This window comes from Pseudophryne corroboree, chromosome 4 (assembly GCF_028390025.1).
Source record: "Pseudophryne corroboree isolate aPseCor3 chromosome 4, aPseCor3.hap2, whole genome shotgun sequence".
In the NCBI taxonomy this organism is placed as follows: Eukaryota; Metazoa; Chordata; class Amphibia; order Anura; family Myobatrachidae; genus Pseudophryne; species Pseudophryne corroboree.
In genome coordinates, this window is record NC_086447.1 from 547,550,726 (window position 1) to 547,568,886 (window position 18,161).

Sequence of the window (18,161 nt, forward strand, 5' to 3'; positions counted from 1 at the left end):
TGACACGAATGTCTTTGGACCGCGGCGTGGGGGGGTTGTCAGGGGATGCGGGGGGGGGGGGGGGGGGTGTTTTGAGCGGCTGCCGCTGGCGGCGGTGGCCGGGAGACTTGCCCACTCTTCCGGGGGGGCGGGAGTGCCACCCGAGTTTCCGGAGCCTTCTGGCCATTCCGGGAGAGTAGGCAAGTATGATAAATGCAATAGCTGAAAATGCTTTATACAAATATGTGTCATGCATAGGGCTGTGTTTTGTTTGGAGGTACAAAATGTGCCTTTCAGACCTCTCAGATATACATCCTAAATGCTACCTGCATTTGGTTCAGTGGCAGTAGGACAGGAATTCCATTTTCCTTTCCTCACAGTGGGCTTCAGAGATGGACACATTAGCACAGCATCTGCATCTTTGTACCTAGCGGCTGTGCTGAAACATGCTAATGCCGCAGGAGGCGTCTTGTGTAATTTCAGTAGACGCCTCCTACTAACTTATTGGAAGCAAAGCTCTTGGATCCAGATGCAGCATTGGATCATTCTGCGTGAACATCGGTCATCTGAGTAACCCTCTGGTTACTCAGGATGGCCGATGTCTTTACAGCCACTGGCCTCAGTACACTAAGAAAATGGGTGCAATGTGCTCCCATTTTATGAAGCTCTGGCTGTTGCAGCCCTTTTCCTGCTCCCAAATGGCCACAGTATGTCAATCATGCTGCGGCTTAGGAGGCACTGCGACCGATCTTGCAGACAGATCCTGCGCATGCAGAGGCGTCACCGGGTGTGGTGACACCGGATGCGCACCCTTGAAATGACAGTGCGCCGGAGGTGTGTTCGTGGCACGAAGGGGGCATGGCCGCAAATAAAGGGGGCGTGGCCTCGTCGTTCATCACTCCGGGGGGGTGCCCAGCATCTCTGGAGATGCAGGGCTGTACTGGGCTGCCCCCAGAGACTGTCTGCTGCGCTGTCAGCTCCTCTTCTATGACAGGAGCCGGGTGCTGTAGCAGAATTTCACACTGCAGCACCTGGCTTCTGTCACTGCCGAGGAGCCCACAGATCGGTGTCACCCCTTCTAAGCGTCACACGTGGGTGCGGGCCGCACCACCTGCACCTGCCTTGTGACGCCACTGTGCGCATGCGGAGATCTGAAAACATCAGAGATGTACGCAAACCATCGGGCTTGTGTACATCTCTGAATTAGGGCAGTGAACATTTCAGTAGGTTCATGAGGAAAAGTGCCCATTTCATTTATTCAAGTCTCAGGGGGTCATTCCGAGTTGTTCGCTCGTTGCCGATTTTCACTATGCTGCAATTTGTTGCTAATTGCGCATGCGCAAGGCACGCAGGGCACATGCGCTTAGTTATTTAACGAGAAACTTAGCAGATTTGCTGTGGATCCTGCTGCGCTTTTCAGTCGCTCTGCTGATCGGTGAATGATTGACAGGAAAGGGGCGTTTCTGGGTGGTAACTGAGCGTTTTCCGGGAGTGTGCTAAAAAACGCAGGCGTGCCAGGGAAAAATGCAGGAGTGTCTGAAGAAACGCGGGAGTGGCTGGCCGAACGCAGGGCGTGTTTGTGACGTCAAATCAGGAACTAAACGGACTGAGCTGATCGCAATCTGTGAGTAGGTCTGGAGCTACTCAGAAACTGCTAAGAATTATTTAGTAGCAGATCTGCTAATCTTTCGTTCGCTATTCTGCTAAACTAAGATACACTCCCAGAGGGCGGCGGCCTAGCGTGTGCAATGCTGCTAAAAGCAGCTAGCGAGCGAACAACTCGGAATGAGGGCCCCAGTGCAATACGTTCTACAACATTAATAACTGTCTTAAGAGGAAAAAAAATTCATCCCAATTCATATCAATACACTTATTATCACTTATACAGTAACAAATGCAGCTCTTTTTTAGCATGGTTGCCTTAAGCCCCCTGATAGTGACTGCGTGATCCAATGCTGCGCCCTTGGATGCAAGTCAGATCATTACTGCAAGAGGAGGCATGTAATAGATGCCTCCTGCTGTATCACCACACAGTGCTATCACCACTGGCGTATCTATAATGGGTGCAGTGTGTGCGGTGCGCACATTCCCCTGGGGCCCACACTGTACACCCTGCACCTATTTTTTTTTCAATACTGACCCTCCAGAGTCCTGCATCACAGCAGCAATGCTGCAGAAATCACTGGCAAAATTGCGCTGCAGACATTTTACCATTGTTTCACACATGCATAGTAGGTATATCACTGGGAAAATGGCCGCTGCGCCATTTTTGCCAGAGACCTGCGCATGCGGACTAGGAGGGGATCTAGAAAGAGACTGCACACAGGCCTCTTCCTCTGTGAAGATGCCCATGGCTATCAGCACAGCTTCCAAGAAAGTGATAGCAACTCCAACTAGGCCCAGGGAGCAGTAGGGGCAAATGCCACAAAGGCTTACTTTTTTTAAACATACCGTAATACATTCTGAATGGTGCAAAGGCAGTTCTTTACAACCATGTACTTTTATTGATGAAAACATTTTATTTCCATTGTTACATTTTACATTGTTAAAAAAAGGTTTTTACCTGACTTTCCTTCCTGCTCCGCCCCCATCACACTGAGGGGCATGGCTGCCAGCCACAGGAAGAAGAGTACTGCCTGGCAGTTCTACAGGCTGCGGAATACATGACCAGAGCATCCTTTGGATGATCCGGATAGCTCTGCAGCAGCTCCTCTGGCTGCAAGGTACCAGTACATGCACTGCAAGCCATATGTAGGTGTTGCAGGGCAACAACTGAGTTGCCCCTAGGCTCTGCACCCTGGGTGTTGGCACCACTACCTTCTAGTAACTCTCCTTGACCATCTTTATCTCATAAATTATGACTATGCTCTTGAGACCATAGGTGCCCAGCTCAATTCCATTCCTATTTATCAATATTCAAGTAACTTACCTTGTGATAACGTGCTACAAGTGTTCCCTCAGGATCAAACACAACAGTAGTATCATAGAAATAGTGCCCATCTTGAGGACATTGGGAATCACTAGGAGAGCATCGTTTCTTATCACCAAAGTTTGCCACCAAGTAAATGTCATTCTTCTTTGCCATGCAACTCAATCTTTCTTGTACTGGTGTTCGGCCAAACCTAAATAAATTTTCATTAAAAGAGGATTACTGTTTAAATAAAATTCACATAATTAATAGGCAACTTTTAAACAGTATTGTTATTATAATTGCATTTCATTAGAAAGCGAAAGAAACAAATATGTATAAGAGAGTTTTTTATTTTTCTACTGCCATGACTTCAGTCCACAATATTTTGAGCACTGGAGCTAATCCACCATGTGCTACAATTATACATCTAAAAGTTACCTTTATTAAAAGGTTTAATAATCGTGATTCGATGTACAGTAATTGCTATTTAACAGACTTAAAGTACCCACTGCCATTCTGCCAGCTAATTAGGGAAAACAAATTTAGCATGGGAACAAAAAACAATGCTGAAACTGATCTACATAGGCTTAATATCGATTGGATTCTTTTAGATTTAACTATAGGAAATACAGTGACATTATACGTATGCATACATAGCAACTGTCCCAAGTTGTGGACCGTAAAAAGGAGAAGTGTTTTAACCAAAAGTGGACATTTAAGAGTAGAGATGGGGTTTGGTCAGCTAAGGACAGATAATGTCCCTATTTCACATGTCTTAATGTTAGGAGGTTTGTGTCTGTATCTGTGATTACCATCCAACTATACTAAATGTGTTCTGTGGGCTGAACAACTAGCAGGGGTAATTGGAGGGGAGGCAGAAAAAGGGGTGTGGTCTTGCTGAAATAGTCGTGGTCTTGCTGAAATGGGCGTGGTCTTGCAGGAAATACTACCTTAACTATATTATACCCCAAACAGTAATGCCAAAAGCACCATACTATGTCCCACACTGTAATGCCCTTTCACTAAAGTATGCCCCACACAGAATGCCCCTTGTTATGCCAAATACAGAAATGCCCATTGTTATGCCCCACACAGTAATGCCCCTTGACCAAAGTATGCCCCACACAGTAATGCCCATTGAACCATGCCTCTATTAGTAGTATTTGCAATGGTCATTCTTATGGGTTGGTTCATGCTGTTGCTGCTAGCAGGGGCGGATTTAGGGGTCATTCCGCCCCTAGGCACATTATTGGCTGCCAAAATCACGTAATTGCCCCCTTCATTTTGGGAACCGATCTGGATGCCTCCAGACCACCAAAGCAGCCCCAGCCTTACCCTACTACTAACTCCTGGACCACAATTTGCTGACCATTGTTCCATCCCCATCATTTGCTAAATAAATTATAAAAAAATAAGTCGTAATGACAAAAAAAAAAGAATCACCTTGCCCTTATCAACCTGGTGTCCGTCCCCCAGCAAGTGCCACCTCTAGGCACGTGCCTTAGTTCATATTATGCCACATTACCATGCCCCTAGGTTATATTATGCCACACTATAGTGTCTCCACTTCATATTGTGACTCATTACAGTGCCCCAGTTCATAGTATGTAACATTATAATGCCCTCCAGTTAATTTTATTCCACATTACAATGAGCAGGTCCAGGGGCATAATTAGATATATTGTAGGCCCAAAGGCAAAATTTTAAAAGGGCCCCTATGTACCACCTGATGGTAAAAAATGTATATAACACATGTAACTTTGACAGGGAAGGTGGGCTCCTCTCAGCTCTGGGCCCCAGATCAGCACACTACCTGCACCTATGGTAGCTATGCCCTTGCATGTGGTCATACTGAACACAGGTCAAACTGTGGATCTGCCTATGTAGCGTACCTAATTCAAAACATCTGAGCACATTTCTTACAGAAAATGAGAGTGGATTTTGATTAAACAACACAGTTGAGAGGATAATGTATGTATATGTTGCTGCAATTTTCAGTACAGTATGTTGCTCGCATTCGCTTCTACCAATTGTAAGGTGATCAGGGTAGGGGTGCCTTCTCCTGGGGTAGATGGGCACCTCCAAACACACAGCATTCAGGAAAACAGGACACCAAGGCAACAGACAATAGAGTATGGCGCATTGGGACAGATGTATTAATCTGGATAAGGCATAAGGAAGTGATAAAGCAGTGATAAGCGCAAGGTGATAAGCGCACCAGCCAATCAGCTCCAATATGTATATTGACAGTTAGGTGCTGACTGGCTGGTGCGGTTATCACCTTGCGCTAATCACTGGTTTATCACTTCCTTATACTTTCTCCAGGTTAATACATCTGCTTCATTGTATGAAAATACAGAGGACCTCATTCAGTAAGGATTGCAAAATTTGCGAATCGCAATCCAGCAGATTATTGAATGACTGTGCATACTTTGCATTCGCATTGCACATGCACGAGTAAAAATTATGACAGAAATTGCATACACATCGTAATCGCAATGTAGCCACTGTTTGACTGACAGAAAGCCAGCATTTCTGGGCGGAAACCAGACGTTTTCTTGGTGTGTCTGAAAAAACGCAGGCGTGCCCTTGCATTTAAAAGGAGGGCCATTGACGTCAGTGATGACCACTTCCAGCCTCTTGTGTAACAAGAATTATGGACAACCTTGCCTGGCGCAGACAGGAAAAATCTTTGATGTTTCGTTAATTGTGTAAGTTGGCTTTGCTAAAGTTTAGAGTCTTAGTTGAGCCTATATAGAGCTGCTTGTGAAAACTGATGTTGAATGTGACCATATTGTGATCACTGTTTCACATGGGCTCCCCTACTATAATATTTGATATCAAATCCCCATTGTTTGTTAATACCAGATCTAAGATTGCATTGCACCTAGTTGGTTCCTCGATTAGTTGAAGTAAGTAGTGATCATTTAGTGTGTTTAAAAACCTGTTACCCCAGCAGTATCACATAAATCATTTGTCCAATTAATCTCCAGATAGTTAAAATCTCCCATCACAATTAAATCTCCCAATTCTGTTGCTTTTTCGATTTGCTTCATTAACAATTCCTCATCATTAATATCAGGCAACTTGTAGCATATCACTATTAGTAACTTTTTAGTTCTCTTACCCCTGCATGCAATTTCTACCCATAATGGGCGTAAGTCTGAGTTGATCGCAGCAGCAAGTTTGTTAGCAATTGGGCAAAACCATGTGCACTGGAGGGGGGTGGCAGATATAACATTTACAGAGAGAGTTAGATTTGGGTGGATTATATTGTTTCTGTGCAGGGTAAATACTGGCTGCTTTATTTTTACACTGCAATTTAGATTTCAGTTTGAAAACACCCCACCCAAATTTAACTCTCTCTGCACATGTTATATCTGCCCCTCCTGCAGTGCACATGGTTTTGCCCAATTGCTAACAAAATTGCTGCTGCGATCAACTCCGAATTAGGCCCAAAGTCTCCACAATATTTCCAGTCCCATCGCGTATGTCTTCCTTTATAATAGGTTTAAAAAAGGCATACCCCTCCACCCCATTTGTTTAATCTGTCTCTCCTGAACAGCGTAAAACCCTCCAGATTAACTGTGCAATCATGAGATTTGTCTCACCAAGTTTCAGTAATACCTATAACATCAAACTGTTTGTTTGCTGCAATGTCTTCAATTTCTCCCTTTTTCCCTGTAAGGCTTCTACCATTTAAATACATACAATTAAGATTAGTATTCCCCCTTATGCTAGGAACATAATTTTCTATATGCAATGTTGGTGATCCATATTCATCGTTACTTTGTGTTTTAGTACTAGTCCTGCTGGCTGCTCTTTCCCTACCCCCTTCTCCACCCCATTCAGCTCACTACCTACATCCTTACTATTCTCACTGCTAGACCAGTAGTTTCTAGCTAAACCCTCTCCCCGGGCACCTAGTTTAAAATCTCCTCCAATCTTCTAACCATCCTACCTCCCAGCACTGCTGCCCCCTCCTCAATCAGGTGCAATCCATCGCAACAAAAAAGATGGCACCCAGGAACACAACCCCCTCTTACCTACACCAGTCTCTAAACCACACATTTACCTCACTAATATCCCTCTGCCTCCCTGGGCTAGTGCGTGGTACAGGTAATATTTCAGAGAATATTACCCGAGATGTCCTTGCCTTTAGCTTCTGGCCTAAATCCCTATAATCTTTCTTAAGGACATCCCATCTACCACTAACTTTGTCGTTGGTGTCAATGTGCACCAAGACCACCAGGTCGTTCCCAGCCCCTCCCAACAATCTTTCTACCCTCTCCGCAATGTGTCGTAGCCGAGAACCCGGGAGACAACAAATGGTATGGTGATCGCTGCAGCTTGTCATGGTATGGTGATCGTGGTCCCGGTAGCAGATTGCCTTGTCTGTCTTCCTGATAATAGAATCCCCTACCACCACAATCTGACTAGGTACCTCACTTTCTTTTTTCCAAACTGTGCTGGAGGGACCGTTCAACCGGTTGCTAGAGGAAACAGTCTCCTCCAGCTCCGTCATTTCTTCACTGATGTTGCACACTTGGTGTAAATGGATAACATAGCTATATATTATTAAAATAGCAAGAATAATATACAAATGTGCCCTCCTTCATTCTACATGCTATTCACAGCAACAGCGACTGGTTTGCCGCAAATAGCGTGTCCAGGTGTGTGCACATGCAGTGTGCACACACACACATGATACATAGGATCAGGCTGCAGCTTGCCACGGCTAGTTGCAAACATGAGGTGGCCACTCGCAGGAACCGTTTGTGGTTAAGATCAGCGCAGCCACATACACACGTGACTTAAAAGATGTGTATTATAAAAGTTGTGTCTTAAGAAAAATAACCCAGAACAGAAAATCTCTCTCAGTACATTCCTTGTAATTATGGGTATTACCTTTGAGGATCACTGCATGGAGTCCAGTTGGCTATAGGGTCAGGTATATCTTCAAGGTAAGGATATACAGCTTCTCTGCTGAGATCGAAGCAACAGATAGCATACTCTGGTGTGACAATGATGTGTGCTCCCTGCAGGGAATAGAACAAACATATTGGAGTGGATTTTGAGCCGGACACAGAAGTGCAGAAGTAGGAGCATCTATTATGAAAATGGTTGTACAAATTGCTTCTCTTGGGTACATCCATGTGGCTAAATGTGCATGGACTGAGATGCCCACTCTCAGTGTACACACAGTAATACAGACTGGTGCATCTTTAGCTGCCACCATCGATAGCACCATTGTAGCTTGCACTAGCCCTATGATACTGTAAGTGTAGTTTCTCTGTCTGATTATAGTCGGGTTCGGTATGATTTACCGACAGACACAATACCGACGGTCATAATCCCAACAGCCATTGACCTACAATCAAAATACCAACATGGTCAAAGTACCGACATTCATTATGCCGACATGTTCACAATGTCAACATAGTCAGAATACCGACATTTGAAATGCCGACATGTCAAAATACCAACATGAGTTTTTCTGTTTTTGTGTCAATGTCAACATAGGTCAACATGGACACCGTCTAAGTGTACCGCGTCCCCTCGCATGGCACTATTATATTCCCCCTCCAGGTACACTGGATGGTAAAGTATGAACAAGTCTGTTTTGGAGCAAAAATACCTTAAAAATGCATGTCAGCATTTTGACATGTCGTCATTGTGAACATGTCGGCATAATAAATGTTGGTATTTTGACCATGTCGGTATTTTGACTGTCGGTCAATGGCTGTCGGGATTATAATCATCGGTATTGTGTCCATCAGTAAATCAACTGCTACCCCTATAACCACCTCCCAGTTATCACCCAGGAACACCAATCACTTTTTCTACAACATTTCTGATACCATGGGCAATATTTACTAATATTCGTGTTTTGTCCGTTTTGAAGGGTGTTTGAACTCGAATGGTATCGGGTGCATTTTACTGCAACTTTTTGAATCCTGATACGATCATTCACTAAGCTGCCGAGTTTTGCACAATCGTTTTTTCCGATGTCGATGTGATTCGTAATATCCGGCAGTGTTTTACGGGAGTGATGACTAAAACACTGCCTGAAAAAACACAAGGAAACCCGGACGGATCTGTGAGATCCGTGCAGGGCTTCATTGTGTACCTTAAAAAGTTCATTAAAGTCTTTAAAATTCTGAAAAAAATTGCGTGGGGTCCCCCCTCCTAATCATAACCAGCCTTGGGCTCTTTGAGCCGGTCCTGGTTGAAAAATATGGGGGGGGGGGGGAATTACAGGGGTTCCCCCATATTTAATCAACCAGCACCGGGCTCTGCGCCTGGTCCTGCTTCCAAAAATACGGGGGACAAAAAGCGTAGGGGTCCCCCGTATTTTTGAAACCAGCACCGGGCTCCACTAGCCAGATACATAATGCCACAGCCGGGGGACACTTTTATATTGGTCCCTGCGGCCCTGGCATTACATACCCAACTAGTCACTCCTGGCCGGGGTACCCTGGAGGAGTGGGGACCCCTTCAATCAAGGGGTCCCCCCCCTCCAGCCACCCAAGGGCCAGGGGTGAAGCCCGAGGCTGTCCCCCCCATCCAAGGGTGGCGGATGGGGGGCTGATAGCCTTTTTGTCAAAATGTGAATATTGTTTTTAGTAGCAGTACTACAAGTCCCAGCAAGCCTCCCCCGCAAGCTGGTACTTGGAGAACCACAAGTACCAGCATGCAGAGGAAACCCGGGCCCGCTGGTACCTGTAGTACTACTACTAAAAATACCCCCCAAAAAACAGGACACACACACCTTGAAAGTAAAAGTTTATTACATACATGCACACCACCAGACATACATACTTACCTATGTTCACACGAGGGTCGGTCCTCTTCTCCATGTAGAATCCATGGAGTACCTGTGGGAAAAATTATACTCACATAATCCAGTGTAGATCGGTCCTCTTATGTTCTTTTTGTAATCCATGTACTGTGCAAAATAAAAAAACGGACACCCGACCACGCACTGAAAGGGGCCCCATGTTTTCACATGGGACCCCTTTCCCCGACTGCCAGGAACCCCCCCTGACTTCTGTCTAAGAGGGTTCCTTCAGCCAATCAGGGAGCGCCACGTCGTGGCACCCTCCTGATTGGCTGTGTGCTCCTGTAGTGTCTGTCAGGCAGCACACGGCAGTGATACAATGTAGCGCCTATGCGCTCCATTGTAACCAATGGTGGGAACTTTGCGGTCACGGTTGACCGAAAGTAACCTCACCGCTGACCACAAAGTCCCACCATCTCACTGATCCGTGCATGGTTATCCAAACTCGACTGGAAAAAGCAGGTCTATTTTATTGCTGCTTTTTTTAACGAATCGAAAAAAAACAGACCCGCACTTGAACACTCAGAAACTAACACCCAAATATGAATGAATAGTGAATGCCCGTATTCTATGTAATAACAGCCGCGTTTGACCGATGGTCTATTCATTCGTATTTCTGAACGCTGTCATTCAAACCATTACGAATAGTCCAAACACTGCCGAGATTGGTGCTTAGTGAATTCCCGGATTGGGACTTAGAAAAAAAAACACAAATCGGGCAAACTCAGATTTTTAGTAAATACTGGCCCATGTGTCTTGATCACAACAGTGAAAGAAATACAACTAATGAAGCGCTGTACTACCAGAATCTTTTTGTTTAAAATTCAATTTATTTATCCCACCATATCCTATAACAAAAATACATAAAAACAAAACAAAAAAACACACACGGACGGTGTCAATATTTCATTAAAACATTTAAATAAAACACCAAAATGAATCATTGGTCATTTCATTAGATGATTCAACCACCTTCTCATAGGGAGCAATTAATTAATGATTAGCTGGGAAAATAAAATTCCCCCAAACACAATAAATGAATAAAATGATCCAATCTAAATAACCAATGTTCATTACAACAATTTCATGTCTATGATGCTTAATTTAGCCCTTGAACATGATTAATATCAGGCAATAAATCAGAAGTAATCAATACTTATGTTCCTACTGATCAAATTGAACCTTTAAAACAATGATTATCCTGAAATTGGCACTGAATTATTTATCTCTGCTGTTTCTTATAATCATCTGTTTAGTTAGTCAGGCAGTCTCTTAGCTAGAGCTCATTAGATTCAAGTTAGTATATTAGTGTACACTTTTTCCAATGTTCACATTCACATAAGATTATAATTAGTAGCTGAAATACTCTAGTAAATCCAACAGTCTTTTCCAACTATCCTTTTGAATAGAAACACAGTCTCTTAATTAGAGCACAGTCACGTCTGGCTGGTAGATTAATTTGCACTTTTTGCACAGCTCTCACTCATATAGAATAATAGTTGTTAGTTAGCCTCATCTCATGAGTCCAGCAGTTGTTAATATATCAGTGATCAGAGTCCAGCAAGCATTAGTATGTTAATAATCAGTGCAGTCTGTCAATTCAGGCAGTTAGTATTCACAGTATTTGTTAGCTAGGTCACAAGCATAAGGTCACTTCTTGGATAGAATATGGGACACAGTTGTTATATGGACATTGTTTCCTTGCTGATGCAGTTAGAGTCTCCCAATGGAACTGGTTGCTCTCACCGTAATGCGTTCTCTCCTTGGAGACCCAATATGTACGTGCCGCAAGTCAGTCCACAGTGTTCCCTCAAAGCCTTAGCTATAGGATCCGGAGCCGTGTGTCACCTCTCAACGCGTTTCTCTGCCTGTATTATCGGCGGCTTCCTCAGGAGTATACTAGACCTCTTAATTTGAGCCTTTTAAATAGCGCTATCTGTGTGCACATCCTGGCGCCACTGCAGCGCGCTCACGTGATCACTGCGTTCCACCTATCCTCCACTTCCGGATACCGCCATGGTAACTCGGCGCACAGTGATAGTCTGTGCGTTCCATTTCCTCAAACAACCTAAACGTCATTAAGTGGCGTCCGAAGTATCTCCTCGTTTCTCTAAATAATCATTACCATGGAGATATAAATACACAGTAGTCATGGAGATATTTTGCCATAGAGATATATATCATAGAGAGGGCCCCATTATCACAGATATTTTACCATAGAAAAATATATCATAGAGAGGGCCCCATTATCACGGAAATGTGTGCAAAGAGCTCTAGCTTTTTCATATTCACATAACTCAAGTCTATGTATTGTTAGATATTAATAATATCAAGATAAATTTCTTAATCTCATATAATTATATTCTCTTACTCCGATTTCCATGATATCCATCTCAATCTCTATTTAAAATTCACAAATAACATAAAAAGGTCTTATATTTTTATTTCCTAGTAAATATTCAATAATTACATAATAGCTATAGGACATGATGAATAGAATATTCTAAACACTCTAAAATAAATCTATATACACCCCACCAATTCATTATTATTTCTCACATAAAATTATCATATATCCCTTAATTACCATCCACGATGTCAACAACATATACACAAATTACCATAATATTTATTCAAAATCTCCCACATATATATCTACACTGATGATTGTAAGATCTAAATAAGGTATAAATTCACTTATTTCCCTAGTCCCTTATCTCCTATCCATAATCATTTTATTTAATTAGTCTCACTCTTATCTCATTAGGGATAAGTTAACTATTACCTCTATTACTTGATTAATAATTAATTTTGATCACAACAGTGTCTTTGTGCCTACACCATGCACTGTAGGAGTCTAAGAATTTCTGTGCATGCGTCAGGGGCAAATGCAGGATTTGTGAAGGGAGGTTTCCAAAAAGTGGTGGAGCTAAGCATACGGGGTGGAGACTATGTAGCCTGCTGTGGTGCCTTCCAACAGTAATGTAATATGCAGTATAGAAATGGTGGCATTTGTAAACTCTTCATCACCCAGAAATGAAGATTCACAGGTGCCCGCAGGCTACTCCAACATTTCGCTTTGTAATAACCTTTGTCAGGGTATCCCTGACGAATGTTAGTATAAAGGAAAATGTCGGCATAGCCTACGGGTGACTGTGAGTCTTCATTTCTGGGTGACAAAGAGTTTACGAGTGCCACCATTTCTATACTATATAAATATATATATATATATATATATATATATACTCTCACCACAGTCCAGCACTCAAATAATTAGAATAGCTATAGCCAGTGCCCACACAGTCCAAAAGATAACCCGTCAAAGGTGCAGAGATGAGCGGGTTCGGTTCTCAGAGAACCGAACCGTACCGGACTTCACCATTCGAGCCCGGATCCGAGTCAGGCTCGGGTTTTCCCGCCTGACTCAGAAACCAGAACGAGTCAAAAGTCATCATCCAGCTGTCGGATTCTCGCTGGGTTTGGACTCCATATAAGGAGCCGCGCGTTCCCTGTGCATCAGCCATCAGTCATTCCAGTGACCAGGCAGTCACAGTGGTATACTCTGCTGCCATATATCCAGTGCTGCTGTACAATAATAACAACAAGTCCCTTACAGTGTTGTTGTGTTGTCCTGCATTAGACCAGTGGTAGTGTTATGTGCATCAGCCGGGTGTAGTATGTTATGCCAGCGGTCGGGCTCCCGGCGGCCAGCATACCAGCACCGGAATCCCGACTACAGGCATACCAGTAGCTGGGCGAATGCAATTGAGCCCCTTGCGGGCGCGGTGATGCGCTATGCGTGCCACGCTATCTATTCTCCCTCCAGGGGAGTCATGGACCCCCAAGAGGGAGAAAAGCTGTCGGTATGCCGGCAGTTGGGATTCCGGTGCCGGTATGCTGGTCATCGGTAGCCCAGCCGCCGGCAATCTGAAGCCCACCCCATCAGCCATCAGTCATTCCAGTGACCAGGCAGTCACAGTGGTATACTCTGCTGTCATATGTCCAGTGCTGCCATATAATAATAACAAGTCCCTTACAGTGTTGCTGTGTTGTCCTGCATCAGACCAGTGGTAGTGTCCTGTGCATCAGCCATCAGTCATTCCAGTGACCAGGCAGTCACAGTGGTATACTCTGCTGCCATATGTCCAGTGCTGCCATATAATGTCCCTTAAAGTGTTGCTGTGTTCTCCTGCATCAGACCAGTGGTAGTGTCCTGAGCATCAGCCATCAGTCATTCCAGTGACCAGGCAGTCCCAGTGGTATACTCTGCTGCCATAGGTCCAGTGCTGTCGCATAATAATAACAACAATATGTCCAGTGCTGCCGTATAATAATAACAAGTCCCTTACAGTGTTGCTGTGTTGTCCTGCATCAGACCAGTGGTACTGTCCTGTGCATCAGCCATCAGTCATTCCTGTGCCGCATATTGTGTTATATAACTCCAGAAAAATAAAGGAGAACATGAGATAGGCGACTAAATGCCATTGTTGTCTGCCAAGGCCGATGCTCAATGTGATAGTAGAGGGCATGTAAATTCCAAAAGCCAAAGTTCAGTAAGTTTTTAAATGGTCTGAGGAGAAACGTTAATTTGACAATATGCCATTTACGACACGGAGTGGCAAGGAATGGCTGAGGCCCTGGCCTCTGTTCATGACTAATGGTTCAGCTTCACATAACGATGGAAGCCCTCATCCTCCTGCTAGAAAAATTAAAAAAGTTAAGCTGGAAAAAGCACAGAAAAGAACTGTGCGTTCTGAGATGGTATCACAGATCCCCAAGGAGAGTCCAAGTGTGTCGGCGGTTGCAATGCCTGACCTTCCCAACACTGAAGAGGTGGCTCCTTCCACCATTTGCACGCCCCCTGCAAGTCCTGCAAGGAGCACTCACAGTCCAGTTCCTGATATTGAAATTGAAGATGTCACTGTTGAAGTACATAAGGATGAGGATATGGGTGTTGCTGGCGCTGAGGAAGAAGTTGATGATGAGGATTCTGATGGTGATGTGGTTTGTTTAAGTCAGGCACCGGGGGAGACACTTGTTGTCAGTGGGATAAAGAAGCCCATTGTGATGCCTGGGAAAACTACCAAAAAAGCCACCTCTTTGGTGTGGAATTATTTCTCCACAAATCCGAACAACAGGTGTCAAGCCGTGTGTTGCCTCTGTCAATCTGTAATTAGTATGGGAAAGGATGTTAACCACCTAGGAACATCCTCCCTTATACGTCACCTGCAGCGCATTCATCAGAAGTCAGTGTCAAGTTGTGAAACTTTGGATAAGAGCGTAAGCAGTCCACTGACACCTAAATCCCTTCTTCCTCTTGTACCCAATCTCCTGCAAGCCATACCACCAACTCCCTCAACGTCAACTTCCTCCTCAGTCAGGAACATCAGTAGTCCTGCAGGCCATGTCACTTGAAAGACTGAGGAGTCCTCTCCTAACCGGGATTCCTCCGGAGGATCCTTGAGTGGTATGCCTGCTGTTGCTGCCGCTGCTGTTGTTGCTGCTGGGAGTCGATCGTCATCCCAGAGGGGAAGTCGGAAGACCACTTGTACTACTTCCAGTAAGCAATTGACTGTCCAACAGTCCTTTGTGAGGAAGATTAAATATGACAGCAGTCATCCTTTTGCAAAGCAGATAACTGAGGCCTTGACAGCTATGTTGGTGTTAGACGTGCGTCCGGTATCCGCCATTAGTTCAGTGGGACTTAGAGAATTGTTTGAGGTACTGTGTCCCTGGTATCAAATCCCATCTAGGTTCCACTTCACTAGGCAGGTGATACCGAGAATGTACAGAGACGTCAGAAAAAGTGTCCTCAGTGTCCTACAAAATGCAGTTGTACCTACTGTCCACTTAACCACGGACATGTGGAACAGGGAGGACTAAGGACTATATGACTGTGACAGCCCACTGGATAGATGTATTGCCTCCAGCAGCAACAACAACAGCAGCAACTCGTTCCTAGACAGGCTATGCTATGTATCACCGCTTTCTGTAAGAGGCATACTGCTGACAACCTCTTACAGAAACTGGGGGACATCATTGCACATTGGTTTACCCCAATTAGACTCTCCTGGGGATTTTTGATATCGGATAACGCCACCAATATTGTGCGTGCATTACATCTGGGCAAATACCAGCATGTCCCATGTTTTGCACATACAATTAATTTGGTGGTGCCCAATTTTTTGAAAAATGACAGGGGCGTGCAGGAGATGCGGTCGGTGGTCACTTTCGGCATTCAGCCACCGCGTGCTGAAGACTTGAGCACCATCAAACACGCCTGAACCTGCCCTGCCATCACCTGAAGCAAGAGGTGGTAATGAGGGGGAATTCAACACTCTATATGCTTCAGAGGATGGAGGAGCAGTAAAAGGCCATTCAAGCCTATACATCCACCTACGATATAGGCAAAGGAGGGGTAATGCCCCTGACTCAAGCGCAGTGGAGAATGATTTCTGTCTTGTGCAAGGTTCTCCAACCCTTCCAACTTGCCACACATGAAGTCAGTTCAGACACTGCCAGCTTGAGTCAGGTCATTCCCCTCATCAAGCTTTTGCAGAAGCAGCTGGAGAAATTGAAGGAAGAGCTAAGACAGAGCGATTCCACAAAGTATGTGGGACTTGTGGATGGAGCCCTTCACTCACTTTGCCAGGATTCAAGGGTGGTCAATCTGTTGAAATCAGAGCACTACATTTTGGCCACCGTGCTCGATCCTAGGTTTAAAGCCTACGTTGTATCTCTCTTTCCGGCAGACACAAGTCTGCAGAGGTTCAAAAACCTGCTGGTGAGAAAATTGTCAACTCAAGCGGAACGTGACCTGTCAACAGCTCCTCCTTCACTTTCTCCTGCAACTGGGCTATGAGGAAAAGGATAAGATTTCCTAGCCCACCCCCTGGCGGTGATGCAGGGCAGTCAGGAGCGAGTACTGACATCTGGTCCGGACTGAAGGACCTGCCAACGATTACTGACATGTCTACTGTCACTGCATATGATTCTGTCACCATTGAAAGAATGGTAGAGGATTATATGAGTGACAGCTTTCAAGTAGCCATGTCAGACAGTCCGTACGTATACTGGCAGGAAAAAGGCAATTTGGATGCCCTTGCACAGACTGGCTTTATTTTACCTAAGTTGCCCCCCCCCCCCCATCCTCCAGTGTGTACTCCGAAAGAGTGTTTAGTGCAGCTGGTAACCTTGCTGACCTTTACCAGCAATTGCCTCAAGAAAGTACACAGGGGACCTGTGATAGTGGATTCCAGTGGGGACGACTTAATACTCTGTGAGCAGGAGGATGTACACAGTGAAAGGGGTGAGGAATTGGAGAATGAGGATAAGATCAACAACTTGCCTCTGTAGAGCCAGTTTGTGCAAGGAGAGATTGATTGCTTCTTTTTTGGTGGGGGCCCAAACAAACCGGTCATTTCAGCTACAGTCGTGTGGCAGACCCTGTCGCTGAAATGATTGGTTTGTTAAAGTGTGCATGTCCTGTTTATACAACATAAGGGTGGGTGGGAGGGCCCAAGGACAATTTCATCTTGCACCTCTTTTTCTTCTTTGCATCATGTGCTGTTTGGGGACTAGTTTTTCAAAGTGCCATCCTGCCTGACACTGCCATACAACTCCAGGGGTACTGCAGTATAAGTCCAGGGGTACTGCCATATAATTCCAGTCCAGTGGGGCTGTCTTGTGCTGCATCAGTCCAGTGGTGGTGTCTTGGGGTGCCATAAGTCCAATGGTGGTGTCCTGTGCCGTATATCATTTACTCCAAATAAAAGGGTTATATACATTATTTATATTATTATCCAAATCATTTTTACAGGGTTTGCCCTGTGTGGTGTAGGGGTACGCTCGCCTGTGCTGCATATTATTATAATAGCTCCAAATAAAAGAGTTATTATTATCCAAATAATTTTACAGTCTTTGCCGTGTGTGTGTGTGTGTGTGTGTGTGTGTGTGTGTGTGTGTTGTTTAGGGGTACACTCTCCTGTGCCACCAACATTGTGAGTGTATTACATCTGGGAAAATTCCAGCACGTCCCATGTTGTTTGTGCCGCACACTTGTGTCGCTTAGCGTAGTCATACAGCTACCTATTTGCACCTCTTTTTCATCTTTGCATGATTTGGGGTCTTTTTTTTTATATCTGCCCTCCTGTCTGCAACTTCAGTGCCACTCCTAGATGGGCCAATTGTTTGTGTCGCTTTGCTTAGTCATACAGCTACCTCATTGCACCTCTTTTACTTCTTTGCATGATGTGCTGTTTGAGGCCTAGTTTTTTTAAGTGCCATCCTAGATGGGTCAGGTATTTGTGCCGCACACTTGTGTCGCTTAGCTTAGTCTTACAGCCACCTTGATGCAACTTTTAGGCCTAAAAACAATATTGTGAGGTGTGAGGTGTTCAGAATAGACTGGAAATTAGTGGAAATGAATGT

The 18,161-nt window shown here is 44.7% G+C and overlaps 1 protein-coding gene across 2 annotated transcripts in view; it reads right to left on the bottom strand.

The window, feature by feature from the left end:
• Positions 1-18,161, bottom strand: part of LOC134909935 (pantetheinase-like) — a 70,492-nt gene that overhangs the window by 28,975 nt on the left and 23,356 nt on the right. For both annotated transcript variants that reach the window (XM_063917362.1, XM_063917361.1), the window contains exons 2-3: positions 7,799-7,929; positions 2,909-3,101 (exon numbers count right to left, since the gene is read on the bottom strand). In XM_063917362.1, the coding sequence (XP_063773432.1) occupies positions 2,909-3,101; positions 7,799-7,929 (324 nt within the window). The remainder of the gene's footprint in view (positions 1-2,908; positions 3,102-7,798; positions 7,930-18,161) is intronic.